Genomic DNA, 27,036 nt, shown 5'->3' on the forward strand with positions numbered 1-27,036 from the left:
TCACACAATAGACACCAACATGAGCCATGCTAAATGCTGGGGACACAAGTCAGGAGAAGACATTGTCCCTGCCCTGAGGCCCCCAACGCTCTGCAGCCCACACTCCCACCTTTTCTACGTGTCCCAGCCACAGGGCAGGCAATGGGGACAGGACTCAGTGTACACACAGAAAGACTGCGCCCCACCAGCCTTCTTTGCTCACTGCCAAATTTCAGTTACCCAAATGCGTGCTGTGACCCAGCCACATTCTCCTGTTCCTGCAACCAAGTGAGGCTTCTTAGAAATACACTAACCCTGGGGCACTGGGTGGCTCAGTCTGTTAGGCGCCAGACTCCTGACTTAGGTTCAGATCATGATCTTACAATACTGGGATCTTACATCAGGTTCCTTGCTAAGCACACTCTATCTCTCTCCCTCTCTCTCTCAAAATAAATAAACATTTTAAAAGTTAATTTAAAAAAAAAAGAGAGAGAGAGATACAACAAACCCGATCCCCACAGGGAAACTTTGTTCCAACTCGGATTTTCTCCCTCAACAGAGCTGCAACCCAAGGTCAAAGTCATTTTGGAAAATGCTCCTAGACTGGCAGAGATGAGGACAAAGGGCATTTTTCTGGAACCAGTTCCGGGTTATTCTAGATGAAGTGTACATGAGACCACACAACGAAGAAATCCTAATTACAAAAGCAGTAGGGCAACTGTGAGTGTGTGTGTGTGTGTGTGTGTGTGATTTTTTTTAAGTTTATTTATTTTGAGGGAGAGAGAGAGAGAGAAAGAGAGAGCGAGCATGAGTGGGGTAGGGGAAGAGAGAGAGGGAGAGAGAACTCCAACCAGGTTCTGCACTGTTAGCACAGAGCCCGATGCAGGGCTTGAACTCACAAACTGTGAGATCGTGACCTGAGCCGAGATCCCAAGTTGGACACTTAACTGACTGAGCCACCCAGGCGCCCCAACAGTATGTGTTTTTCAAAACTCAGAGAACTGTCCACTCATCAGAGTAGATTTTACTGTGTTTCCATTATCTCTCAATATACCTGTCTTTAAAAAAATCAGAAAAGGCTGACATACCTTGGCTTTGGTCATTGTATGTCCCACCATGAGCCCCGGGTTGGTAACGATCCTGGGTTCTAAGCCGTGGTAACAGATTACGCGTGTTAAGCATTTACTGTGTGCCAAATACAAGGGCTTTATATGAAGTATATTGTTTACTCTACAAAATAAAAAGGAAGCTGTGAGTATTCTGCTCTGGAAAGCTCACCAGATTGGACTTCACTGAGAAAATATTTTGAGTTACAAATGTGCCAAGCACAAAGGACAATGTGTGCAAAAAACTTGCCAATGTGCAAAGAAGTGTGGCGACGGTAGGGATCACTACCGGGAGCGAGACGTGCTTCTTGCCCGTTAAGAAGGAAGCATCCCACTGGGACTGTAAGATAGAGTGTGAAGGTATTTTCATCTCAAAACACCGCAGGAAGAGATGTCAGAATTCTGGGTGTTTTTCTTTTTTTCTTTTTTTTTTTGCCAAATCAGAGGTAGGAGCAGTGAGTTCCGTAAGGGGGTCCAGGTGGGGGAGCAGGACCAGGAAGGCGGATCACGAGTGAGAAGGGAAACGACTACAGGTTTGGGGAAAGGTCCCAGAAGAGGTGGGATCAGAGTCAAACCCTGAAGCAGAGGGCCAGACCTGTTCTTCCCGAAGGAGTATGACTGCGGCGTGGCGGCCAAGAGGGAAAGATATCATAATGAGCTCCTTCAGGTCTGAAACAGATCGTTCTATGGTCCCTTTTCAAGCTTGCAGAGTGCTTTGTGGTCTTTGAAATCTGCACCCTGAATATAACGTCGTGGTGGCCTTGCAATTAAAATGATAATCACAGCTAGTGCGGTCCATCAACCATGAGCCTTAGAAATAGCCTTCCTCCTTTGAGGTGCTACCTCATTGTTCCTGCCCTGATGGGCTCAGTAGAGCTTGGACTGGTCTGAGGCACTCAGTCAATTACGTCTTGATACAGTGGCTGAGCCTACGTGAGGCCAGGCAGGCGGCAGGCAGGAACCATGGAGAAAGGCCCCGAGGAAGAGACAGGTGCAGGTGGATGGGGGGCACTGAGACTGCCCCCAATCTGAGCCCCCTACGGGGTTCCCTTCATTCAGCGGCTGCTCACTCCACGGCAAGTCCACAAACGACGGTCACATGGGATGCCGGGTCTCTGCCTTTGTTGTTTCAAGCAAGCTCAGGTCCCCCGAACATTTTAGGAATGGGGATTTTCTAGGTAATTGAATGTTCTGGTTTGTTGATATTTAAGCAGAAAATTGTCCACTTAACATTGGAAAGGGTTTTAAATATTGACAACTGAGGAAGGCTATGACTCCCTTCCTGTTGACAGAGCCCATGATCTCTGCTTCACAAAGAGCACACAGAAGGAGCAGAATGGACTTGACCCTGGGCCATTGTTCTACTGGTACAGAATGGAAACTGCAGACGGTCCCCAGGGAGCTATTTAAAAAACAAAAACAACTTCATTGTTCCTGATATAAACAAGTGGGCAGGGGCGGGGGAGGTACTTACTTGCTGTTTTTGCCTGTTAGTGTTCTAGCAAAATGAGGTGTGGTGGGCAGACTCTCACGATGGTCCCCATGGTCCCAGCCTCCTGTGTTCACACCCTTGTATGTGATCCCCTCTGCTAAGTGTGGGTGGGACCTGTGACTTGCTTCTAACCAAGGGAATATGGCAAGGGGCCGACACATATGATCATGTGTATGGGGTTATGTCACATCAGACGGTAGGTAGCACCTCTCTTGCCAGACTCTTTCTTTTCTCATTTGATGGCTCAGAGGACGGAAGTGGGGAACCCCACGTGGCAAGAACTGCAGGTGACCCCTAATTGCTCAGAGAGGTTTCTGGCCAACACCCAGCAAGAAACTGAAGCTCTCATCCTTCAACAGCAAGGAATTCTGCCAGGAACCCAGGTAAGCCTGGGAGTGATCATTCTCCAGCCGAGCCTCCGGTGAGACCACAGCCCTGAGGACCCCCTTGATTGTGGCCGTGTGAGACCCTGAGCTGAGGGTTCAGTCAGGCTGTGCCTAGACTCCTGGCCCACACACACCGTGAGATAATAAGTGTGTTATTTTAAGCCACTAAAGTTTGTCGTATTTCGTTACGCAGCAATCGATTCCAATCAAAGAGGGCTTTGGATAGCTGAGGTCCTGCTGTCCTGGGTTTTCCTGAATATCGCTGCCTTCTTGTAGTTTAAATTCAGTTTCTCAGTGGAAACAGGGACAGCTGACCATGATCTTGCCAGACATGAAGATGAATACGTCTGCCCAAGAGGGAGACAAAGGTTAGGCTTACTGACGTCCTCGTCAAATCCTTTGCTGAAATTAGGATCGTTCTGCAAGTGGCATGTGTCGATTCCAAGAAACAGGACTCTGTTTATGGCCACCCCAGATCTGCTCACCTTGCCTGGCCCTCGGAACATTTGCCTTGCTCCCTGGTCTCATGGTCACAAAGCCACTGCTGCCCCCAGAGAAGGAGCCAGTTACTAGGCAGCGACCCCTGTGCCAGTGCGGTGGCCGGGCTGGGTCCTGGAGGCTCTCGCTCCCTAGATGACCATGGAAAGGGGCAGGTGACACTCTGAAGTCGAGGAAGGCAAAGCACCACGGGGCAGGGTGTGACCCGCGGAAGGCAGGAAGTGGAAAGGAGACAGGAGATAAACTTCTGGACTTTCTTCCCCCCCAACCAACTGTTCAAAACTGCAGTGGCCCCGCGTGGCTTCTCTGGATTCATGCTGGGTGCCTGCACCGCCAGCTGTGTTCTGTCACAAAGCCCGGTAAGGCTGCAGCCTGCGTTTGCTCCCTCCCGTCGCCGCCTCACTTCCCTTTTCCCTCTCTCTTTCTTCTCTAGGGCTACACACCCCGAGATGCTGTTCACACATAACGGCTCCTTTCTAAGAAGCCTCCCACAGTGAAGGCTCTACATTCCCTCCCAGATGATGCCCTTTACAGAGTTGGCAGCTGGCATTTCCCTCCTGGGTTCATCTCATTTGCGTCCAAGGGATGTCGGGGCCACCTTCTCCCATGTTACTCCAGGAAATGCAAAAACATTAGAATATTGGTTCAAATACATTGGTTACAGGCCTGCCCTGTCCAAAGCAACTTGTCATCTCCATCCCAAAGGGCGATCTTATGTCATGCAATGTTTGGGGATGACTCATGCCATAGTTCCCCTGCTCTTGGGCCTGATTTCTGAGAGTTTCCTCAAAAGGCTCTGTTGTTATTTATCGTCCAGGGTGCCCCACAACATGACCGATGAACGTGACCATGAATATGGTGAACCCAAAGACCCCAAAGGCCAGCTCCAGCCATGCAGGAGTGGAGGAATGAGGAGGCCACTGGAACAGTGGCACCAGGTCACTGCGGGTGACAGTGGAGGCTGTGCTTTCCGCACCCACACGAGGCACCAGTCCTGAAGCTATGATAGAAACAAAGCTCTCGACAGTTATGCAACATGGCAGCCTTGTTCTTGTTTTGTTTTGTTAAATGTTTATTTCTGAGAGAGAGAAAGAGAGAGAGAAGCAGTGTGAGCAGGAGAAGATCAGAGAGAGAGGGAGACACAGAATCTGAGGCAGGCTCCAGGCTCCGAGCTGTCAGCACAGAGCCCGATGTGGGGCTCAAACTTGTGAACCATGAGATCATGACCTGAGCCAAAGTCCAGCACTTAACGCACTGAGCCACCCAGGCACCCCCATGGCAGCCGTTTATACAGCCCATGGGAAACCTAGTCCTAGGGAGGTCGGTCTAGGGCTCATGTTACTGCAGGTAGAAGACTATGTGATTCAGCAAGAAGGCAGGGCCGGGAAATAGGTGGGTGCAGTAGAGCAGGGCATGATGGGAAGACAAGGCCTCTCCAAGCAGCCAGGAGACCTAGAGGCAAATCCCACAGCCCTCAGCCTGGCCTGGTGGCCCCTGAGGACTGATCATAAGATCAGCAACCCCTTCCCTTGTTTACTGAAGATGTAGCCACCCCTGTGTGCCCCACACTGTGCTGGTGGCTTGGTGTAGAAGAGAGAAAAGACAGGGTACCTGATGCCCTTTGGGAGCACGTGGCCTGGTAAACACGATTCCACAGCTCGAGCACAGTGGGCACAAGGTATGGTGGGAGGACAGAAGTGGGGGGGTGGGGGGAAGGTGTCCCACAGGAGGCCCTCTCAGACCACAGCCTGTAAGACTGGGGGAAGTCTGCCAGACAGATGTTGGGGGGTGTGCTGGTGGAGGGAGAGACGGCATGCCAAGAGGCGGGAACAGCATGTACAAAGGCATGGAGGGACCCTTCCTTGCCACTTACAAAGTCCCTTTGTTGGAAAGGACTCCCTGAGGCCTTCCTGGGCTTTAGGAACCTGCTGAGCTGAGACAAAACCATTCAATCCACATAAACTGGGAGAGGCAGGGATGTAGCCAGGCTCCACCCCCCGTTTCAAGGGGCTCATGGGAGACAGTGGCCCTACGAGCCACCATTCTGAATTCGCCAACCCAATGGGAGGCGAGGCCCAGCTGAGGAAGAAAGAGGAAAACTGCTCCTTGTGAATATAACCTAAGCTCCGGGCCCTCAACCTTCTCCCAGGGCGCTGCAATGGCCTGGGGCTCAGGAGGGACTCAGCACACTGGCAGCAGTAACACCAAAAGGCATCCTTGGCACCGGTCAGGTAACCCAAATGGGGACACGGTCGTCCTCGCGGAGTATCGTGTAACTGTAAGTGATCAAAAGCGCTCACATGTGGCCTGCGCAGACCCCAGGCCCTTTGCTCTTAATGCAGCCTGTAAGAGCACGGCGGAGCTGATGTGCTTCCAGTGAGTTCATAGAAAAGGAGCCTAAGGCCAGCTGAGGGGATGAACAGCACAGACGCGCCTATGTGGTGAGTGTTGGCAACTGATCTTTGGGTGCAGGCAGGGCAGGGCTGGGGTGGGGGGATACTTAGCCACCCTGGCTGGGGCGGCCTACCTCACAGACATACAAGCCCAAACACTGTCCCTGGGATTGAGGCATGCCACCGGGATGCCCCAGTGGCCAGCGCGGGCAGCCCATGAGTCTTCTCAGCAGGGGGCAGGGACCAGCTCAGGGAAGCTGAGGTTCCGTCAGGGAGGCATCATCTCTCTGCCCCGACCCTTAAACATGGGTGACCCGCCCAAGCCAGCAAATGACGGGGCTTAATTCCCCTCCCCTCTGCGGTTCACTCTCTTCTTCTTGAACCCCCATGGTCCATTCCTCAGGGCGTTTCCACAGGACCGTGGTTCTGAGTGGAGTTAAAAGAAGACATTTTCAGAGAAGAGCCCTCACTCCTGCCAGCCACCTGGAGTGGATGGCCACGGTCCGCTGCTAAGCACAGACCATGGTATGGAGGACATAATAGCTGGGAAGAGCTGGGCCGGCTTCCAGCCCCTCTCCTGGCTGTGCAAACTTCATGGAGTGGAGGTGGGGCTCAAAACCCAGACTGGGCACAGAGCCTGGCCCCAGGGGTGCCAGGGAGGTGGGGGGAGCCGCTGTGGCCTGGGTGCAGGGCACTCGATCGCCTTGCAATGGAGAGCAGAAACTCATTTTTGTCTGTTCCACTCTGGCCCAGTCTGCGAACACCAGGGAAGGGGAGAGGCGCTCTTCAAACACGATTTAAAAACCCAGCGGAGCCAGCCGGCCAGATGTGAGGCCCGTTTTACGACGGGGAACATTTCCCCTCCTCCGCCATGCTGAGCGGCTCCGTGCTAAGCATCTCTTCTGGAAGAATTTAATTTCGGGCTCCGAGTCCAGGTAAAGAGGTTTCTTCGGGCAGGGAGGCCCTGAAATGAGCCTGTTTATCTCTGGCAGGCCCTGGTTAAGCTGCTTCTCCCCTGAATGCTATATGGGCACTTTGAAATAAGGGCAGCAAATTAGTCACGAGCTGCGGCAGGCTGACTCAGTGCCCGGCCGCCCGGCGGCTCTGAGGCGGCTTTGGGCAGCCCCCACCTTGAGAGCCGGCGGCAGAGGCAGCTGGCTCCTGCGGGCCGAGAAAAAGCGATTCGGGCCCGGGGGTGGCAGCTCGAGGCAGCAAAGCGTTACCTGGATCACAGGGGCATGAAATTAGCAGCAGCGAGCGGGCTGGAGCCAAGAATAGTTTGCTGCCTCGAAGTTGCTGCCTTCGAATGGCCGAGCTCTCCAGCCTGGGATGCTTCAGGGAGGTGTTGGCACCCTGGCACCGGACAGGAAGCGAGCGGAGGGCGGGGGTCCCCAAAGGGCGCAGCTGGCCGGCCCTCCTGTGGGTTCCTTTGGGGGCATTGGCCTAGGAAAGCTAACCGGGGCGTGGATGAGCGGGGAGGGCTTAGCTGGGCAATGCTTGTTTCAGGGCCCAGAGAGGTGAGGGACACAGGAGCCCGGGTCCAGCAAGGCACCACAAAGCTGGGTCAGAATCAGACAGGTAATAGCTGGAAAGATGCTGGCCAGACAGACCCAGCCATTAGAAGGACAGGCACCCCCCTCATCAGACCTGTGGGCACGGTTCCCACATCAGCCCACTGACACTGGGCCTCACAGATCACCTCTGGGTCCTGGCTCCATGGGGCCGCTGTAAATCTTGCTCTTTAATATCCCGGAGACCCTCCCCAGCCCACGATCCTTTTTTACATCTCCTCTGGAGCCCCCTGCCAGGGGATAAGCAGAGTGGCTGAGATCTTCTGGAATGAGCCACCCTACCTCCCCCACTTCTGTGTGGAGCTTTCTGGAGCACACTTTCTCTCCACCAGCCTAAGCTGACTTCTAGGAAATTTGCACCATGATGAACGCTTACCTTCCCTGCCTGCATTTTCTGTCTCTCCTTCACTGCCACGCTTTCCTTCTGGTCTAAGGAAAAAAATACTCTTTGATCTCGCTGCCTCCGGCCACCAGGCCCATTCTCCCCTTGGCCACAAACTCCCTAGAAAGGCAGCCCATGCCCTCAATGCTAATGCCTTCCCCCCTCTCATGCTGCTCTGGGGAAAGACTCCTCCAAAGGGGCCTCTTTGGGGCCTACCCATAACCAAGGCGTGGCCCTGCTCCTGATACCAAGTGCCACCCCACCCTGGATATAATGGGTTGAATAGTGTCCCCCCAAATTAATGTCTCCCCAGAACCTCAGAATGTCACCTGATTTGGAAAATAGAGTCTTCGTGGATACAATTAGTTAAGATGGGGTGCCACTGGACCAGGGTGAGCCCTAAATGCGATGACTGGTGTCCTCATAAGCAGGAGAGGGCACGCAGATGGATGCTGAGAGCCGTGTGCAAAGACAGGAATCACAAGCCAGGGAGCGCCAAGGAGCCCCCGGGGCCTGGAAGAGGGGAGCAAGATTCTTCCTAGAGTCTCTGGGGCAAGCATGGCCCTGCTGGCCTCTTTGGGGCTTCCAGCTGCCAGAACTGGGAGAAGCAAATCCTGAGCCCAAATCTGAGCGCCTGGTCATGGCAGCCACAGGAGACTGCCACCCCTTCCCTTCAGCGCGCCGCACTTGAACTCCAGGGCCACCCGTCCTCCTCCTACTTCGAAGCAGCTCAGTCCACCTCTGCTCTCTGCCACCAGAGGCGCCTCCCGGACCCCACGTTGAGTTTCCTCTGTCCCACACTCCTGCCTTGGGAAGCTCATCTCCCCCAGCCCCAATGAGTCCCAAGCCCTGTGTCCACATCCGTCTCTGCCTGCCCGCCATCCCGCCGGGGTGGCTTGCTGAGCCCCAGCTCCAGGCTCTCAAATCTAAGGCCTTCAGGAGCACTTTCAAGAGCACCCCATACCTCCATTTCTCAGTGCCCCTCCTCGAAGTTTCTCTTCTTTCCTTCACCACCACAGGTCAATCACTCGTAGGTCCCCACATCCCTGGCAAAGGACAGTGGCTTGCACTCCGATCCTCACCCCTGATTCCCCTCTGCCCACCCAGGGCTCCAGGCCCTCCCCTAGGTTCCAACCACACCCTCTTGCTCAAGCTCCTCCCTGGGCCTGGCCACTGTCTGCCTCCCTGACTCCAAAGCCACACTCGCGTGTCTGGCCCTTGTCAGCCTCACAGGGCTCAGCTGGCTCCCCGCTTCTGTATACAGCCCTGCCCCCCAGCCCTCCTCAGCACACTGTTCCCTCTCCTTTGGCCCCCTTCCAGGACACCCCAGGGTCTACAACTTGGTTAAATGATGGAGCACATGGGGCACGTGAGGTGAGGGAGGCAGGGAGGAGACTATGGGTGGTCTCAGGTAGCAGCTGAAGAGGGGTGTTTGTCTCAGAAGGAACTAGGGAGCCATGGAAGGCTTCTGAGCAGCACTGATATTCTCAGTGCTGGGCGCAGAGGGGTCACCTGGCTGGTAAGGGTGGAATGAACCGACGGGGAGCGGCAGGTAACAGTGGCTATGTGTTTATCCATTCAGTTCTTCATTCAAGAAACAGTGAAGGCACAGAGAGCCCATTCACTTATTTGACAGTAACGGCAGAGCACCTTATATGCGCCAACGTGTGCTAGAGGCTGAGGACTCCATGAGGTTCTGGCGAGGGAGGCAAGAAAAGGCATAAACAACAAACTAAGGAGGGGAAAAGACTAAGTTATATTAAAAGCAATAAATAGAAAAACCAAGTAAAGGGCTATAATAGAGCCTCATGGGGGTGCTGATGTTGGCGAGGGTGGTGAGAGACAACCCCTTGAAGGAGGTGATGCTTGGACCCAAGGATAAGCTATGCGAGGGGTGAGGGGAAAAGCATTCTGGACAAAGGGAACAGTGTATGGTTGGCCCCCAGGCAGGAGTGAGTTGGGTGTATTCGAGCAACTAACAAACCAGGCTGATCCTGGATAATGGGAAGTAAGGGAGAGAATGGGGAGACCAAGCTGGAGGCAGGGGGCAGGCCGGGGCGGACAGACAGAGGCTGGAGTTTGGATCTGATTCTAAGTGCAGCCGGAAGCCACTGCAGGATCCTAACCAGCTGGGAAACTTGGTCCTGGCGCACATTCATGGAGCCCTCCCCACTCTGCTTTCTGAGTGCTTTTCATGTATTCCCTCCTTTGATGCTTATAGCATCCCTCTGAGGGAAGATTCGTATTGCAAATGAGGAAACAGAGGCTCAGGGAGGTCAGGCACTTGCCCAGAGTCACACACTCAAACCCAGCCCTCTGTCCACAGAGCTTGTACCCTCACCTGGTGCAGTGGACAGCCTCCCTATTTTACATCTTAAAGAGACCCCCTCCGTAGCCTCCCGTGGCTACAGAATCGACTGGAGGGGGCACGCTGGTAGCCAGCGGTCAGAGAGGCTGAAGCAGGGGCACTGGCAATGGAGGAGAGAACCGGAGGCACTGAGATGTTTCGGAAGGTGGAATCAGCAAAATGTGCTGTCAGACTGGGTGTGGGGGTAGGAAGACAGAGTGAAACAAAGGAGACCTGGAAGTTTCAGGCTTGACCGACTTGTAAGCAGCGTACACAGCTGGCTCGGCAGTGGAGACTGTCTGCTCCAGTATAACCCGAGTGTGCAGGTCAAATAATGACCCTCCTGTGAGTCCAAACCCTGAGTGTGGGACCTCAGCGCACAATCCTGAGACAAGGGACCTCCTCCCGTCCCCTCTCCGCACCAGCCCGGCACCAGACAGGCCCTCCCCAAACCCTTAGAGATTAAGTCGTCATTCTGCACGTATTTTCTGAGCTCACTAGACATTCTAGGCACGTGGGATTCAGCCCAAGTTCCCGCTTTCATGGAACTGATGGTCTGGTCAAGGAGACGGGCGGCAAACTCCTACTCAAATAAAACAGATGATGTGGTGGTAGATGGCGATCAGTATTCCAAACAGAAACCAGGCAGGGTAGGTACCTCCGTAACAGATCTCAGAACACTGGTGGGGAAAGACCTGTAAGGGAATGCCTCGTCCAGCAATCGACTGTCCCCGGGGCCAAATCTGCCCGTCTCCATTTCTATAAATCCCAGAAACCCGCCATGCCCATGTGTTTGTGGATTATCTGTGGTACAGGGCAGAGCAGCTACAGAAGAGATCATGTGACCTACAGAGCCTCCAATATGTACCATCTGGCCGGTTGCAGAAAATGTTGGCCACCATCCACCTGGTTTCTTAAGTAAGGAAACCGAGCCCTAGGTCACCCAGCAAACTTGAAACAGAGTAAGAAACTGAAGCAGCTCTCCTCGACCTCAGGTCTTTCTACCACTGGAGGGGAGCATTACTCCTGTCAACGCTCCCGGCCCAGCCCTCCCCCGAACCTCCTCCAAGCTCTCCAACAAGGCAAGCGGGGCTTTGGCTTTCATTCTTTCTGTTCGCCTACCCACACTTCAGGCTGAAACCTCAGTAGGCAGGGAGATGACTCAGAACCAGATAGAGGGCAGGGCCGGGGACACCAGGAGCCCCGTCAATCCGTGTGCAAGCCATCCCCACCTCTGAGGGGTGGGAGCTGACGCAGGCTCGGTCACTGCTGATGTTCCCACCGGCCTGTCCTTCCTCTTCTGCAGCCTGACCATGTGGCCAGGGCAAGAAGGAGGGGGAGGAGGAGAGGAGGGAGAGGAGGCCTTCCAAGAAGACACCCCACCTACTCACACAGCCCTCTTCTGATCGGGCCACTTCCGCAGTCTGCAGAGGGCCAACATGAGTCAGTGTCCCAGGGCTGACAGTGGGGCAGAGGGACCAGGCATACGGCATGTGGGTAAAGAGGAGATGGTCTGGGAGTGCTCTAGCTGCTCTCCATAGAAGGAAACCCAGGAGAACCACCAGGAAGAGGAAGAAGAGGGAGTCCTGAGTAGACCCAGCCAGCACTACTTCACCTGACATGCGTGCAGGGACACCGAATCCACGGGCTATTACAGGCCTCAGGGGTGTGTGTGTGTGTGTGTGTGTGTGTGTGTGTATACACAGAGGACCCCCAAGAGGCCAGCCAGGACCCTCCAGCCCCCACCCCCACCCCCGCTGCCGCCAGAGACCCCTCCCAGATGATGATCCCTGAAAGGAAGGCCCCAGGCAGAGACTCTGAGCTGGTTGCGCTCTCTTGATACACATGATGATCAATCAAGTTAAGGAGACACTTGAGCACTTAAGGCCCAGGCCGTGTTCTAATTTGTCGAGGAAATCGCCTCTGGATTCCAAGGACGAGTGCGGGCGGAAATAAAATCGAAGGCAGAGGGGAGGGGAGCGGTCGATCCATAGCCCAGGGGGGCCAGGGAGCAAGGCGCGGGTGGGGAGCGGAGGCCGCGAGCACGTTCGGAGAAAATAAAAAGAGAATTTGAGAAGTCGAGGCCACCAAAGGCATGACTGACAGCATTTCAAGTTGGGCTTTTTCTCTCCCTCTGCAGGACACGGCCAGAGCTAAAAACAGAAGAAAAAGCCATCACCGGTGTATTTATTGGGAACAGCAGGCTGGCTGGGTCTGCAGTTAGAATCAGAGGGTGGACAAGGGAATAAAAAAAATGACTCGCTTTGGCTTCTGATTTTTAAAAATGGTTTAGAGCTGCCATCCCACTAGCCAAAGCCACTGGGTGGCTGTGGGGAGGGACCTGCCCTCTCTGCCCAGTGGACACTCACCCCCACCCTGCACTGGAAGCCTGGGGTCTGGTTCCTTCCTGCCTGACCCCTCGACTGTCTCTGCCACCTCCCCTTTGGGAGACCAACTCCTGCCTCAATACACTTTTGGGGGGAAGGGAGGTGTTTCATCCACATTCTTTGGAATTTTACTCTTAAAAGGTGGATTCCCAAACGGAGTCTGTGCATTGTTTTCCATGTGGAGGGACCCGAGTTGCAGTGGGATCGATCTGCGGGAACATGCTTATCCATCGACATCCTTTTCAAGGAATGGCATGTGGCCTGGAGGAGTGGCTCCCTGATGCAGCAGGAGTACCAGACCCCCCCCCCACCCCCCCAGGAGACGGAGCCAGCAGGGCGGGATCTGGGAACCTGGGTATTTGCCAAGTGCGCCAGGAAACACGATGCCGACTCGGATACCCTTGGGACAATCCTGCTCTCGTCTTCAGTCTTGTGCCATCAGCACGTTACTTATTGCTTCCGCTTTCCTCCTCTGTCAAATGAGGGTAAAGTGCATCCTCACGGCTGGCTGGAGGCAAACAGGTAGAGCAGAGTTTTTCAAATTACAGGCTGCAAGCCACCGAGGAATCTGAAATCCACCTACTGGGTCACGACTGCAGTTTTATTTCCTTTTATCTCTGGCTGCCTTCTCTCCTGCGGATGGATCACCTGCATTCTCGGCCGGGACCCCCCTCCACTGTGCAGTGGGGCCCATGCCCTCTGCTCATGGACCTGGCTCACTGTGAGTCCTCTTCTTCCTAAGCACCAGCCTTCCCCCCATCGCTTGTGGGTCATGTGCCTGAACACACAAACCGGCCACTATCTCTCCTGAATTAAACAGAAAACGAAACCAGAAAATCCGCCCCCTCCTTGACCACACTTCCCTGGAACTCCCGCCTCATTCTTCTAGAAGGAGAGCTTCGAAAGCAAAACTCCGAGAAACGGTTCTCCAGGTTTGCCGGAACTCCCGCCTCATTCTTCTAGAAGGAGAGCTTCGAAAGCAAAACTCCGAGAAACGGTTCTCCAGGTTTGCCGTCTCCAGCGTTCCTCCCGCAGCCTCTGGCTCACAGCCTGGGGTCCAGCTTCTGCCCCTCCCCCTCGGCACTGCTTCCTCCCCAAGGCCACCGAGGACCTACACAAAGTTAAATCGAAAGGCAGCTCTCTGTCCTCAGCCTGAGTGGCGGATAGCCCCCCATCAGGTCATCACTGCCGATCACTGGCTCCTCCTTGAAAACTCCAACCAGAGATTGCTCTTGAGTGTGCCTGCTACAGTTTCTGTTACAGACACGGCAGTCTTGCCCGGTGAAATGGGCACTGTGGTCAGAAGCCGTCTGAAAACACTTGCCAACCCTGGTATGGAGGACAGGGTTAGGAGCATGGAGAGCACGGGTTAGGCAGCCCAGCGGGAGTCCTGGCTGTCACTCAGTTTGTGCTTAGTGAGCACAGACTCACTTGGTGTTTTTGAGCCTTGGCTTCCTTCTCTGTAAAATGGGTATAATACCTATCCCTTGGGGCTGTAGGAAGGCCCAAAAGGGAGAATGAAAATAAAGCCTCTGGCACACAGCAGGTGTTTAATAAATCCTGTGGAATTACTGAATGAGCCAGCAACCCTAGCACAGCGGCTGGCCTATGGGGACAGCTTCCGTCCCGGTGGTATAGGGAGCATTCCGTAGATGCTGCCAGGGTCTGTGCACCCAGGGGAGCACAGCTGTGCTCCAAAGCTGGCAGCAGAGGGGAGCTCTGACAGCCCACCCTGGGGGGAGTTCTTCCAGAAAACTCTCTTAATGTAGCCTAAGTCTATTAGGCGGGTGCTCTGTGGGGGGCAGAGGACAGCCCCTCATCACCCCCGCATGGTAACGGTTCGCTTGGGTCACATGGCCGCATGTTGGCCCCACCTGGAGAGCTTAAAAATGCTTGTGCCCGGGCTCCTCCTTAGATCACACCAGCACTGGGTGGGCCAATGGGGCAGGCAGGTAGGTTTTAAAAGCTCGCCAGGGGATTCTAGTCCATTCCACCAGGGTAGATGGAGAGGCCAGAGAGCTGCTGGTTAGCTCACTTCCGGACTGCTCCAGAGCTCGGTTCTGTCACTCACTAGCTAATGACCACGGGTCAGTGAGCCTCAGTTGCTGCGTTAGGAAACTGGGGAGGGCAGTACCTCACTCACCAGGTTATCCTGCAGGTAAAGATGGGAGGTCAAAGGCAGGTAGTAGGCATGGGCTTCATAAAGTCAGCAGGCCATTGCCAAGACCCTTCTCATAATCTCTCCTCCAGTTTCCTCTTCTCCAAACTAGCTTCCTTTAACCCCACCTCTCTGGACTGAGATGTCTGTTCTTATTCATAAGAATAGCTTCCAAGTCACACTCTGCTGCTTTCCTGGGGTTCTGGAGGGGCCGGGCCAGGATGAAGGTGCTATAAATAAGGGGATGTCCTAGGCCCCCCACCTGCTGAACCAGACCAACCCACGTCCCTTACTTACAGCAGGATCTTACAGCAGGATGTCCATGCCAACCCACATGAAAGAACTGCTTTAGTGGTGGCCACTGTGACTCCCAGATCTCCTTCTGTTCCTTTGCAGACCCATGCCATCCGTCTCTCAGATCGGGGTGATGGGGCTTCCCTCCCCAGCCATGCAGTAAGTAATGCAACACATTTTTATTGTTGCTATGATGTGCTGGGCACCGGGCCAGCTGAGGGCACAGGGATGTATGGTAAGAGAGCTGCATTCACTACTGCCAAAGAGCTCATAGCTCAGCGGGGGAGGCGTGCCCATCTGTGAATGGGGCACTCTCATCGTGGATCTTAACAGCCCTGCCTCGTGGAGGTGCTGCAGGGTTAAATGAGCAGAGGCTGGCAACGTGCAGAGCAGTACCCCGTCCCTCCCCCAACAGACAGTCAATATAGTGAGTTGTGCAAGCACCTGATGGGGGTACACCGGGTTCTGGGGACCCAGGCGAGGACGCCCTGACTCAGAAGCATGGAAGCAGGAGAGGCCAGGGGAGGGCCAGCAATGCCCTATAGGATCAGGATCTTACAAACCCCAGAGACAGAAGGGCGGGGGTGGGGAAGCGGTCAGGGATGCTGACAGCTTGGAAGCTGCATCCGGAATCCAGGGGTACCACTGACATACCTGCTCTCCCAGGGTGGATAAAGAGGCCAGGCCAAGGGCAGGCTCTCCATCTGGTGGGGGTGGGGGTGGTCCCGTCTCTAGGACAGTCCCCTCTATGCCCCTCTCTGAACTTGACTAGTGTTGCAATCATCTGTTCATCTAAATTCTCCATGACTTTCTCTACAGCCTTTCCTTGCCATGTGATTTGAGGCAGGTTACCGAACCTCTCTGGGCCTGGATTTTTGTCTGAACACACAGAGTTCGGGAGAGGTAGGCTTAACACCCTGACTAGCTTAGCGGGGTCAGGGTCGGGCTCAGAAGATGGAAAACGATGGCCACCGTAGCGCCCTGCAGCCCTACCTTTCCAGAGAAATTCTTCCTTGTTTATGCTGTAATTGTCCGGGCTCTGGGCCCAAAGGCTGGTGGTGGGTTTATTCAATGTTCTTATTCCAGGGCCTAGAGGCAAGGGGGCAGGTGAGCAGCACGCATTCTAAATCATCCCCAAAACTGTTCTAGGCAGAAAGGAATGAGCCTGGGATGGGAGGTGACCTTGAAAGTGACATAAATCGGAGGAGAGGGGCTCTGTACAAATATTCTACTAAATAAGCCAAACTCCCCATCCAATGGTATCCATCCCTGGGAAATATAAAAAAGAAAGTACAGAAACAACCAACATCAGACCCACAGCTAACTGAGTTGCAGGTGGTGGCTGGAGACAGACCCATTTGACTCTCCCCCTCCTTTTCCCAAAGTGGCCCTCAGGTGACAGAGCAGACCAGCCACTTCTTGCAGGGAAACCAGGACGAGAGTGGGAAAGAACCAGGGAGGTGGGTGGCAGGAACAAGGAATTAGGCAAAGAAAAATGGCCCGCAAAATGCAGAAACGCCCCAGCATGCTTGCTTCCCAAAGCCGGCCCATGAATCGAGGGGTGACAGGTCTCTCATCTCTGATGCCAAGAGCCAGGAGCTCCAGGCAGCCGCAGGTACTACATCTGCACCTGCCAGCACTTGGAAAGAGGCGATAAAGCATCGTAGCAGGGCCTGGAATGCTAAGTGCCTGCAGCTGGGAAGGGACCGCCTTAGAGCGAGAGCAGTTGGCCGTGGACATCCACCGTGCGACGGCCGGCTCCCACACACCAGCGGGGGCTTCCTCTCCTACCCCCGGCAGCCTGCTCCCAGTGACCAAGGCGGTGGACAGAACAGGTGCACACTCGGTCCAGCCCCGGGGGCTGCCACGGCCAGGTGCTGGCCCCGACAGACCGGGATCTTCAGAATGAAGCCCAAGTGCACTGGGTAATTTACCGAGGCTGGCAGAAACCTGGACGCTTGAGTCACGGGTCTATAAAAGTGGATCATAAAGCACCCCAGCCAAGCCAGACGTCTGGAAATACACCAGGGCCACATGCAGCTTAGAAGTGTGGGCCCCATCCCCCAAGTGATCATAACAATAATAATGTTTATACAGCACTTAGGGTGGAAGTGTCTCAGAGCCTGTTCTCAGGGCTTTGTACTTGTATTAATGCACTTAATCCTTGCAGCAACCCTACGAAGCTAGTGGTGGTAGCATCCTCCTGTCACATACAGGAAGATGAAGCAGCACAGGGGCCAGAGAGCCAGGCGCGAACAAAGGCAGGGTTTGAACCCCTGCCATCTGCTTCCAGAAGCCGTGCCCTGGACCGTGCTTCTTAAAGTCTATGGCGCCCGGCAGTAACCCCGGGGTGGGGGTGGGGGGGCTTGACAGCATGTGGCTCCTGACTCAGCTGGTCTGGGGTAGGGGCCCCCACCACTTACAAGCTTCCAGGTGATGCCCGGTCCAAGGACCACACGGGGAGCAGGAGGCTCTAATCTACTAGACTACATTCCCATGAGATCCCTTCAGCTGTGGAAATGGGTTTACACCACACTGCTCTGGCTCTGGGGGTGTCTATGAATTCCTCAGTCAATAGAAATAGGCATTGGCAAGGTGTCAGAATCAAGGGCCAGGGCAGAGGGTGTGATGTCTTAAAATACCCATGTCCAGGGGCACCTGGGTGGCTCAGCTGGTTGAGTGTCTAACTCCAGCTCAGCTCATGACCTTGCGGTTTGTGAGTTTGAGCCCCACGTCGGGCTCTGTGCTGACAGCTCAGCTCCTGGAACCTGCTTCCGATTCTGTGTCTCCCTCTCTCTCTGCCCCTCCCCTGCTTGCATTCTGTCTCTCTTTCTCAAAAACAAATAAACATAAAAAAATTTTTTAAGAAAAAGTGCTTTCAGAAAAGGGGGTGGTGAGCCAGGGCCTGGGTCTGCTGAGGGCTATGGCTACGGTCTGCTGGCATTCCCTCTTCCTGTCTCCTGGAGGAGAGAGGCAGCTGGCAGCCCCCCAATCTGGCATGCTTTCCGAGATGCCCCCACTTGCCCCATCCATGAGCTTTCAGGGGAGAACAGACACCAGTCGATTTATCGAGAAGCCCGCCACCCTTGATATCTGATCACCCTCACTATATGAGCAAGCTCCTCATTCCCAACCTCTGGTATACGTGCCCTCAGCCTCTGCCTTTAACAAGAACTCCCCTGACCTTGATGGCTCTTTGTTCTAATTTTTCATCCACTGAGCCCTCACTCTCCTCGTTGGCTATAAATCCCCACATGCCCTTGTAGTATCTGGAGTTGAGCCAGCTCTCTCTCCCTTGCTGCAACGTTCTTGAGGGGATCCTTTCTTACAGTCTTAACAAGTGGCAGAGTAATTTTTTTCTTTAACGCCGCCCCTGCCCGAGGGAAAAGTCACACCACAGTGAGCAGCCCTGATGGGGGCAGGGAGCTTGGTGCCACTAAACACAATGTCCAGGCCTCACCTTGGCATTCAAGGCCTGAGCAAGGACTTCGGGAGGCAGGCAATGACCTCAAGCCTCATCTTTCTCTTAAGTGTACCCGACATCCAGTAAAACTCAGGGATTTACTGCCCCTCACGCACCAGAGCTTTCCCCCATCCTGCCCGTGATCGGGCTTTTTTCTCCCTGAACTTTCTGGAAGTTCCTCTCCCTTCTTATCCACCTGCTCTGAGTCACAGTGATCTCTCCCCTGGTGACAAGACTACTCATCCTCGAGTCTTCATTTCTCCCCATCATCTTCAATCCTGCAACCTCCCAGCTTATCCAGGCACACTGTTCTCTGGGTTAATGGCAACATTTAAAGGCCACATTTCTCAGCCTCCTTTGCAGCGCCTGCAGTCATGTGACTCAGTTCTGACCGATGCAATGTAAGCAGAAGCAATGTGTGTGACTTCCAGGAATGTTTTTATGCCTCTCTTTCTTCTCTTGCTGTAATGGTTGGTGCTCCAACAGCCATCTTGGGCTGTGAGACAATCTTGACTATGGAAGCTATAAGGGGGCAGCCACGAGGTTCCTGACCGCATGGAACACCATTCCAGCATTGAGCTGGCCCCTCCAGACTTGAACACGAGAGAAACATTACCTTCCAGCTCGTGTGAGTACTGTTTTTTGAATTTTCTGTAACAGCTGAACTTAATGCTATCAGAGCCACCTTTTCAGATCCCTGGATTCTTGGGTCCACCATGTGACACTGCGTAGAATCACCGTTTGCGTCTTCTGCCCAGGTGAAACTGTGAGCAGCCTGAGGCTGCAATCGTCTTAGCTAGTTCCCTCCTCCCCACCCCATGAAGCAGGAGGCCTCACACACAATGCAAAGCACATCTCGGAATTAAAGTCTGTCTCCTGTACTCCACACAACTCACCGGCTTACACCCATACTCTCAGCATCCTGGAAACCCAAGTTAAGCTGCCGTCCGCCCCACCCAGGCCGCTTGCTCTCACCACCCCCACCGGCTCCCTGACTCTCAGGAGGATCGCTTCCTTACCAGGATGTCGGAGCCCACGGCTTCCTCCCCTGCGGTTGGGCTGGAGCAGTTGCGGAGTTTGAATGCCCAGTACTCCTTGGCAGTGACAAAGAAGTTCCACGGCAGCAGGCCACCGATGCCCAAGCTGAAGAAGATGATGTAGGTGCCATTGAAGCGGTCCTCAGGCCTCTGCAGGCTGGGTGGCGGGCGGTCCAGCAGCTTCTCAAGGAGCGCATCCTGGTCAGCTTGAAGACTGCCGCTTGCAGTTCTGTAGGTGGAGTTTGCACTGTGATGAAAGGCATCCTCTGAGGTCATGGCCACTATCGGAGCAGAGAGAAACGGAGATGGGGCAGGTAATCAGAAGCTTATCTGGGGCACAGTTAGGGACTCTCCCATCCTACAAGCTGACCAGGCCCCTACTGTGGGTCACCAAAGCATGGCTCAAAAGCTTCAGGTTTAAGGACCGGGGAGAGAGACAAGATATCGGAACTGTAAGTGACCAAAGGGTTTCAATCCCCTCCCCCCCAACTCCCACGCAGGCCAACACAAACAAGCCCAGCAGGTTGGACGGGAGTGAGGCAATGTGGTGCAGCGGGACCTGTGGCAATCGATCTGGAAGGGCAAACCTGGTCTCAGGGCATTTAAGTTCCTACGTAGCCATAAAAAAGGAATCAGGACCCTTGATGGGCATAGAATGTTCTCTAAACGTCTCAGATTTGTGTGAGAAAAGGAAGAAACAAGGAAGTGCATAGAATATGTTACTGTTTGTACCAAAAAGCAGGGCTGGGCTGGGTGGGGAGGAGAATATATACACGTACGTATGCAGGTCTTCTGGAAAGGTACACAGGAATTTCCCTCCTCTGGGGGGGAGACTGGGGACGATGGGGATGCAGAAGTCTTCACTGCCTGCTCTCTGTGCCTTTGGAATTCTGAACTGTGTGAATGTATTATGTGTTTAGAAATAAAGTTGTAAATAAAAGTAAAGACAAAGTAAATAGCATTAGAAAAAAAAACCCAAAAATCCATGGCGTCTAGAGCTGCCTTCAGAAGCAAGTTGAGAGATCCAACAGCCCACTCCCTCATTTAATTTGTGGGAACTAGAGGTCTGAAGAATGGCAGCAGGTCACAGACTAGGTCTGTGGCCAAGGCTGGGTTGGCAGCTCCTGCCCCGGGCTCCCACCTCGGTCCCTCACAACCCCCCAGGAGACGGCCAACCGGCAATGGCACGGAAGACTCGCAAAATTTCTGGGTTGCTAGTAACTATTACCTACATGACCCTGGGCAAGTCACCATGCTTCTGAGCCTCAATTTCCCCATCTGCAAACCAAGGGAGGCCTTCTTATGAGGCTTATGTGACTGCAGCTGACTGTCAGTGGCTGGACCGTGGGAGCAGCTCTTAGGCAAACATCAGTATCTTCTCCGCCACCCTGGGCCTGGCACCTGGCGGGCCGGCTGCTGAATTTGGCTGCAAAGTAGCATGTCTGCTCCTATGCTCTATAGCACCCAGGGCACGGCAGCAGCTTGATAAATGGGCAGAACTTCCAAAAAGCTGAGGCTGGGACACTGTAGTGTTCCCTGCAGTAGCCCCCCCCCCCCACCCCCCAATACATCAAGAAATCAATGCAGCTCGGCTCCCATTAGAGGCAGAGCCTTAAGTCACAGCATCAAGCCAGGCAGAGCAGAGCCTTCCTTCCCTGCGGAGATGAACACCGTGTCCTGCAGGTACAGAGCCTCCTCTGCTATTTCAGGAGAGCCACACAACATTCCTTGGGATTAAGGACAGGAGTTACTGCCTCCTTTTTTTCAGAGGCAAAGAAGGAGGCCTCAATTGGTCCCACGTTCAAACAGTAAGAAGTGCCCAGAATGAACATGAAATCCAGCACTCAGTCAATGCCAAGTCAAAGGCCCGCGCTTGTGCCTGACAACACCCCAGTATGACAGGTACTACTCTAAGAGTCATTTCGCAGAGCAAGAGTGAGGCTCAGAAAGGTTCAGTCATTTGCCTGAGGTCACACAGCTCCCAAATGGCAAGAGAGAGGTTGCATAGCCAAGCAGACTGAGGCCCACGTGGGAGAGGAGGCTGGCTGGCGATGTGAACCCATGTCTACTGGCTCCAAGTATAGAGCTCCTTCTAGAAGGCCTCACGGCTAGTGAGCTGTGAGCAGAGGTGAAGAGGGTAAGGGCACCCTCAGCGATGGTTGCTGAATGAATGGATTTTGTGTGTTCAGGATAGCCTCTCCTCCTGGGGTAGCATGTACCCCCGAGCGGGCAGGCAAGATGCTATCAGATGCCCGAGCCTCAGGCCAGCAAGTCTACTATCAACTCCCCTGGTCGAGCAGAGCCCCTTCCAACCTTGAGCTACAGGGAACCCAGCACTAACAAACTCACCAGTGTGGGCACACCCGCATGTGCAGGCACATACACATTTCTGAATTAGTGTCTAAACATGTAAAAATTGTGACCCACATTGGACAACAGACGAAGGGCAAGTGGTTCTTTCCAGATGCTCCAGCTACAGGGGTGGGTGCAGGGGGCACCAGTGGGTCACTCCAGCCCACTCTCATCTCCAGGCATTTATTTGTCCGGGACCATTCAGCCTTGACTGAGCTTCTGAAGAAGGAGCCAGAAATTTTCTCTAACCTGGGTCACAAGCCAGGGCATTGGAGTGAGCAAAGTCTTATTACTGTTTATAAAAGCTAGCTGCTGGCTTCTGGATTAAAAAGAAAGACAGAAAAAGAAACCTAACGAAGAGCCCTGGTGTGGTCAGCGGGGCCGGCTGAGGCCTGGTGTGTGCCCCTCCAGCACCTGCGGGAGCCCGCCAGGCTTGGCCCTGCTCTCCCTTCCAGGGTGATGCGGGGGGAAGGGGCGGCACCTGCACAAAGAAGCAGAAATGTGCGGTGCCTGGGGCGGCTTCAGACCCCCATCAGGAACTGGGTGCTGGTTAGGAGGGGGTTTCTGACTCTGGCTAAGCCAATCTCCCCCTTGTGCCTCGATTTCCTCATCTGCGAAATGGGGGTAAGGGAGCTGGTGATAACCTATGGGGAAACATTGCTGGGGAACACAGGGCGCCACCCTGAGGCCACGGCAGAATCGGCTTTGGGGTTGCGGACACCCCAGGCCTCAGACCTAGCGTCAGCCACCTTCTGGATAATTTGGGCTGATGTGTCCATACCCAGGTCCCCCGGGTGGGGAGGTCGAGTCTCAGGAAATCCAAAAGGAGGAGAAAGAGGAAGGGAGAGAAGTGGGGGGGGGAGGGAGCGGAAAAAGAGGATAGAGACCCAGAAAGGGGGAAACTGAGGGTGAGGGCAGCGAGAAGGAAGAGGAGGGACGACGGGGTGGGATGCAGCGAGACGCGCCGGAGCGGAGGGGCTGGGGTTGGGACGGAGGCCCTGAGATTTCCGGGGGAGCAGTCCCCAGGAGGGCTCGTAGGGGGAGGCGGCCGAAGCGCGAGCCCCGGGGACCGTCGGGAGCCTGAAGAGCTGGTCGGGTGCCGGGCCCGCACTTACTGTCGCCGCCGCGCCGCCGCCGCCGCTGCCTCCCCGGCCGCCGCGGCCACTGCGACTAGGGGCTCCGCGGGGGCCGCAGGCCGAGCTCCGCCTCCCGGCCCCGCCCCGGCCCCTCCCCGGCCCGCTGACGCCCGCGCTTCCCGGTTTGCGAGCCCTTCTCCTTTTGTCCTGGGCCGGCCTCCGCGCGCCGCCGCCGGGCTGCGAGTACGCGCCCACTGCCCGGGTGGACAAAGCGAGGCGCCGGCCGCGCGGTGCACCGTCGGTGCTGGCTCTGTTCGCGGGACGCCGCCTCTGGGCTGCTACGCCCGCTCCTTCCCCGCCCCCCGCGGGAGCTGGACCCCCTCGTCTCCGGAGTCTGCTCCCCAGGACCCAGAAGAACTCCATCTTGCCCCCAGACTCCTGCAGAGGGCCCCCTCTAACCGCAGCCCCCCACTCCTCCCTGATCGCCCTGTTGGCCCCGCCACCCAGCTTTCGCTGGGTGTCAGGCCTTCTGTAGTGCCAGGCCAGCGCCATGGCGCTCTTACTCCTCACCGCCTTCCGGAGACTCATTGTCTGGCTGAGACTGAGGGGTAGCTGGGCCGGAGGGCACACGGTCCTCAGGGCCGCCTGTCAGGCCCTCCCACCAGCCCCCAGACATTTGTGTCTGAGTGACAGGCCAAGGGGGCCACCTTTATCAGATGGACCCTCTCCCTCTTTCTGCCATGCCCCTCACATGCCTGAGGGGCGGGGATGCCCCCTTCACAGACAGGAGAGCGATGGGGTTCTGAAACCCCTAGGAGGCTGTGATGTCCCCCCAGGCACATGGGTGGGCTTAGTGCTAGGTGCTCTTGGGGCAAGGTGATGCTCAGAACACTGTGCTTCCTGCATTCAATAGACCTGCTGAGTGCCAGGCCCTGCAGTGAGGACCTGTGATATCGTAATATAAGAAATATATATTTGGGGGCGCCTGGGTGGCTTAGTCGGTTAAGCATCCGACTTTCGCTTAGGTCATGATCTCGCGGTTGGTGCGTTGGGGCCCGCGTCGGGCTCTGTGCTGACTGCTGGCTCGGAGCCTGGAGCCTATTTCAGAGTCTGTGACTCCCTCTCTCTCTGACCCTCCCCTGCTCACGCTCTCTCTCTCTCTCCTAGAAATAAATAAAACATTAAAAAAATTAAAAAAAAAAAAGAAATACATATTTGGTGTTACAGAAAGTCGCAGGTCCCAAACCGGGGCTTAATACCCCGGAAGTGCAGTTGCAACCTCCCTTCCAGAAATGTGGCCAGAACTGGTCAGTCAGGAAATACTTCTTTCCATCAACACTAAGGAATCTGTCACCTAGGGTCATCTCCATTCCCTTCCCCTCAAAGAAAGATAAGGGCATCCGCATGATAATAAGGATCTTGGTTTTTCCCCCCCCTAGCAACCAAGCTTCTCTGAAACAATCTTTTTTTTTTTTCTAACAACTTTCTCACCCCGCCTTTGTCTATAAAACCCTTCCATAATATACAGCTTACCTGAGTGCCTCTCTACTTGCTAGATGTATTGCTTCCCGGTCCATGAATCATTTAATAAATTAGCCAATTAGATTCTCAAATTTACTTGGTTAAATTTGTTAGTTAACATTGGTCTGCCCCAGGTCCCTACGTGAGAGCTTCGGAAATTCTTGGAATTTCCTGGGTGACACGGATGTTTGGAGAGGTTTTTGTTTATAACAAGCCTCTTTCCATCACACCAGGGTCTATGCTAATCGCGTGACTCCTGCGGTGGGGGTGGGGCTGGGGGCTGGTTGCGCCGCCGAAGGAAGCAAGTGTGAAATTAGAGGTTGGGACTTTGAGCCCCATGCCCCAGCTCTGCAGAGAAGAGGGGCTGGAGATGGACTTAATCACAATGCCCAATGAGTTCATTAATCATGCCTGTATGCCTTCATAGAAACCCCTGAAAGATAGGGTTCAGAGAGCTTCCAGGTTGGCGAGCACATCTACTTGCTGGAAGGGTGTGCACCCTAACTCTGTGGGGACAGAAGCTCCTTTGTTTGGGACCGTGGACCCTGTTCATCTGTATCCTTTATAGTAAGCCAGCAATGATGTTTCTTGAGTTCTGTAAGCCATTCTAGCAAATTATTGAAACTGAAGGGATGAGTGTCATAGGAACCCATGACTTTGTAGCCAACAGCCAAGTCAGACAGAAATCTGGCCGCCCTGGGCACCCGGTACTTGATGCTAGTGTCTGAAGTCGGGACAGTCTCAAGGGACTGACGCCTGCTCCGGGTAGTGTGTCAGAACCAAACTGAATTGCAGGACACCCGTGGTGTCCGGAGAGTTGGAGAATTGGTTGTTGGTGGGGGAACCTCCCCACACACATTTGGTGTCTTAAGTATCCAGGGTGAGAACTGTGCAGAGGCCCAAAGGTACAAAGGGCTGGGCTCACGTGTGGGAGGAGCCCCCACCCTCCGCAGGGGAGACGGGCCAGCGAGCGCAGAGGACACTGGAAACCCCGCAGGGACGTGCACAGTGCAGCGGGGTCAGCGGTGGGCTGGCCGGTGCCTGGAGGCAGCAAGGACTGGACGCCCCCCCACCACATGCACGGCAGCCTTGCATCCTTGCAAGCCCCGTTTCACGGGGTGCAGGTCCAAGGCTTGTAAAATTAGGTAGCTGGCCCGAGGTCATAGGACGGTGGAGCCTGTTCCCCCTCCACCCCCCACCAGGTGTGTCTGACTCTAAAGGTGGCATCTGTTTGCTGCTCTATCGTGTGGCTTTCTGGCGGGTCTGGAGGCAGGCAGGGTGGGGAGTGGGGAGGAGAGGCGGATCCGGGAGGCTGGTCAGGGGCAGGGAAAGAACTCACCCAAGGCAGAACAAAGGAGACAGAAGTTTCCAGAATACACTGCAAGGAAACAGAGGGCAGGACCACAAAGGAGAGACTGTCAGGAGGCAGTGGCCGGGGAGGAGCTGTAGTTAAGGGAGAAAGTGAGGAGGTATGGGAATGTATGGAATTTTCCTTTTTTGGTACAAGCCCCCTACGGCTTATGGCTCTTTTGAGGGGTCATCTAATGAGCCTGTTTGGGTGGTCACCATGGTGACCTTTTACCTTACTTGGGTAAGACATTGCCCAAGCCTGTCGCCTAAAAGTAGCTTCTACAAAGGGCTCCTCAGAAGAGGCGACCTTGGAACTGAATCTAGCGGATGCTTGCGGTCCATTGAGGAGAGCAGGGAGGACCTTCCAGATGGAGCAGAAGGCTGAAGCAAAGGCAGAGAGCAGAGCAGTGACACGTCCACGCAGGGAGGGCTGTGAGGCTGTGAGGAAGGCTGGGCCTGGGCTGGGGTGGTCATGAAAGCCAGAACGGACATGTGGACACCGCACGGCACGTGACAGCATTCCAGAAGGGTTTGCAGATGAGGAGAACAAGTCTCACCGGGGGTAGAGAGGTGACCGTGCTGATCAAAGCCAGGGCAATGGACTGGAGGCTAGGGCCACTTGGCTTCAATATCTGACTGATTTGTTCAGCCTCAGAAACAGATCCACATTTACAAAGTTTTAATTTAGCATCTGATCCCTTCTGGGCCTTGAACCATCCTGGCTCCTAGCCCCGCCTCCCTCACCCAAGTAATACAGTTTGTAACTTCCAACGAGGGACACCAGACCTTTGCCATCTAGAGAAGGGGTGGACAGGAGGAGGGGGGTGCATGGGGCTCCAGGACACTCTTTGGGAGGATTGGGGCCCCCTGTGTGGTTGTTGGAGGAAAGGCAGAAGACTTCTCTTTTTTTATTTATTTATTTATTTATTTATTTATTTATTTATTTATTTATTTCTAGGAGACAGAGAGAGAGACAGCGCGAGCAGGGGAGGGTCAGGGAGAGAGGGAATCACAGACTGAAACAGGCTCCAGGCCCTGAGCCGGCAGTGAGCACAGAGCCCGACGCGGGGCTCGAACCCACGGACCGCGAGATCATGACCTAAGCGAAAGTCGGACGCCCAACCGACTAAGCCACCCAGGCGCCCCGGCAGAAGACTTCTCTTGAATCTACATTCTCTCAAGCAAGCCGGCTGTTCCCTTTAGCTAGTGCGATGTACAAGTCCGGAAGAGCAGAAGGATTTCCC

General features: G+C 54.6%; 1 protein-coding gene across 1 annotated transcript in view; it reads right to left on the reverse strand.

Annotated features, from left to right (window-relative positions):
* The window catches only part of SLC29A3 (solute carrier family 29 member 3), a 41,634-nt gene extending 18,605 nt beyond the window's left edge, over window positions 1-23,029 (reverse strand). The window contains exons 1-2 of the mRNA XM_039255568.1: window positions 22,961-23,029; window positions 19,476-19,774 (exon numbers count right to left, since the gene is read on the reverse strand). Coding sequence (XP_039111499.1) covers window positions 19,476-19,774; window position 22,961 — 300 coding nt within the window. The 5' untranslated portion in view covers window positions 22,962-23,029. The remainder of the gene's footprint in view (window positions 1-19,475; window positions 19,775-22,960) is intronic.
* Window positions 23,030-27,036: the final 4,007 nt, after the last annotated feature.

Source organism: Hyaena hyaena, unplaced genomic scaffold (genome assembly GCF_003009895.1).
Source record: "Hyaena hyaena isolate Hyena2069 unplaced genomic scaffold, ASM300989v1 scaffold_531, whole genome shotgun sequence".
In the NCBI taxonomy this organism is placed as follows: Eukaryota; Metazoa; Chordata; class Mammalia; order Carnivora; family Hyaenidae; genus Hyaena; species Hyaena hyaena.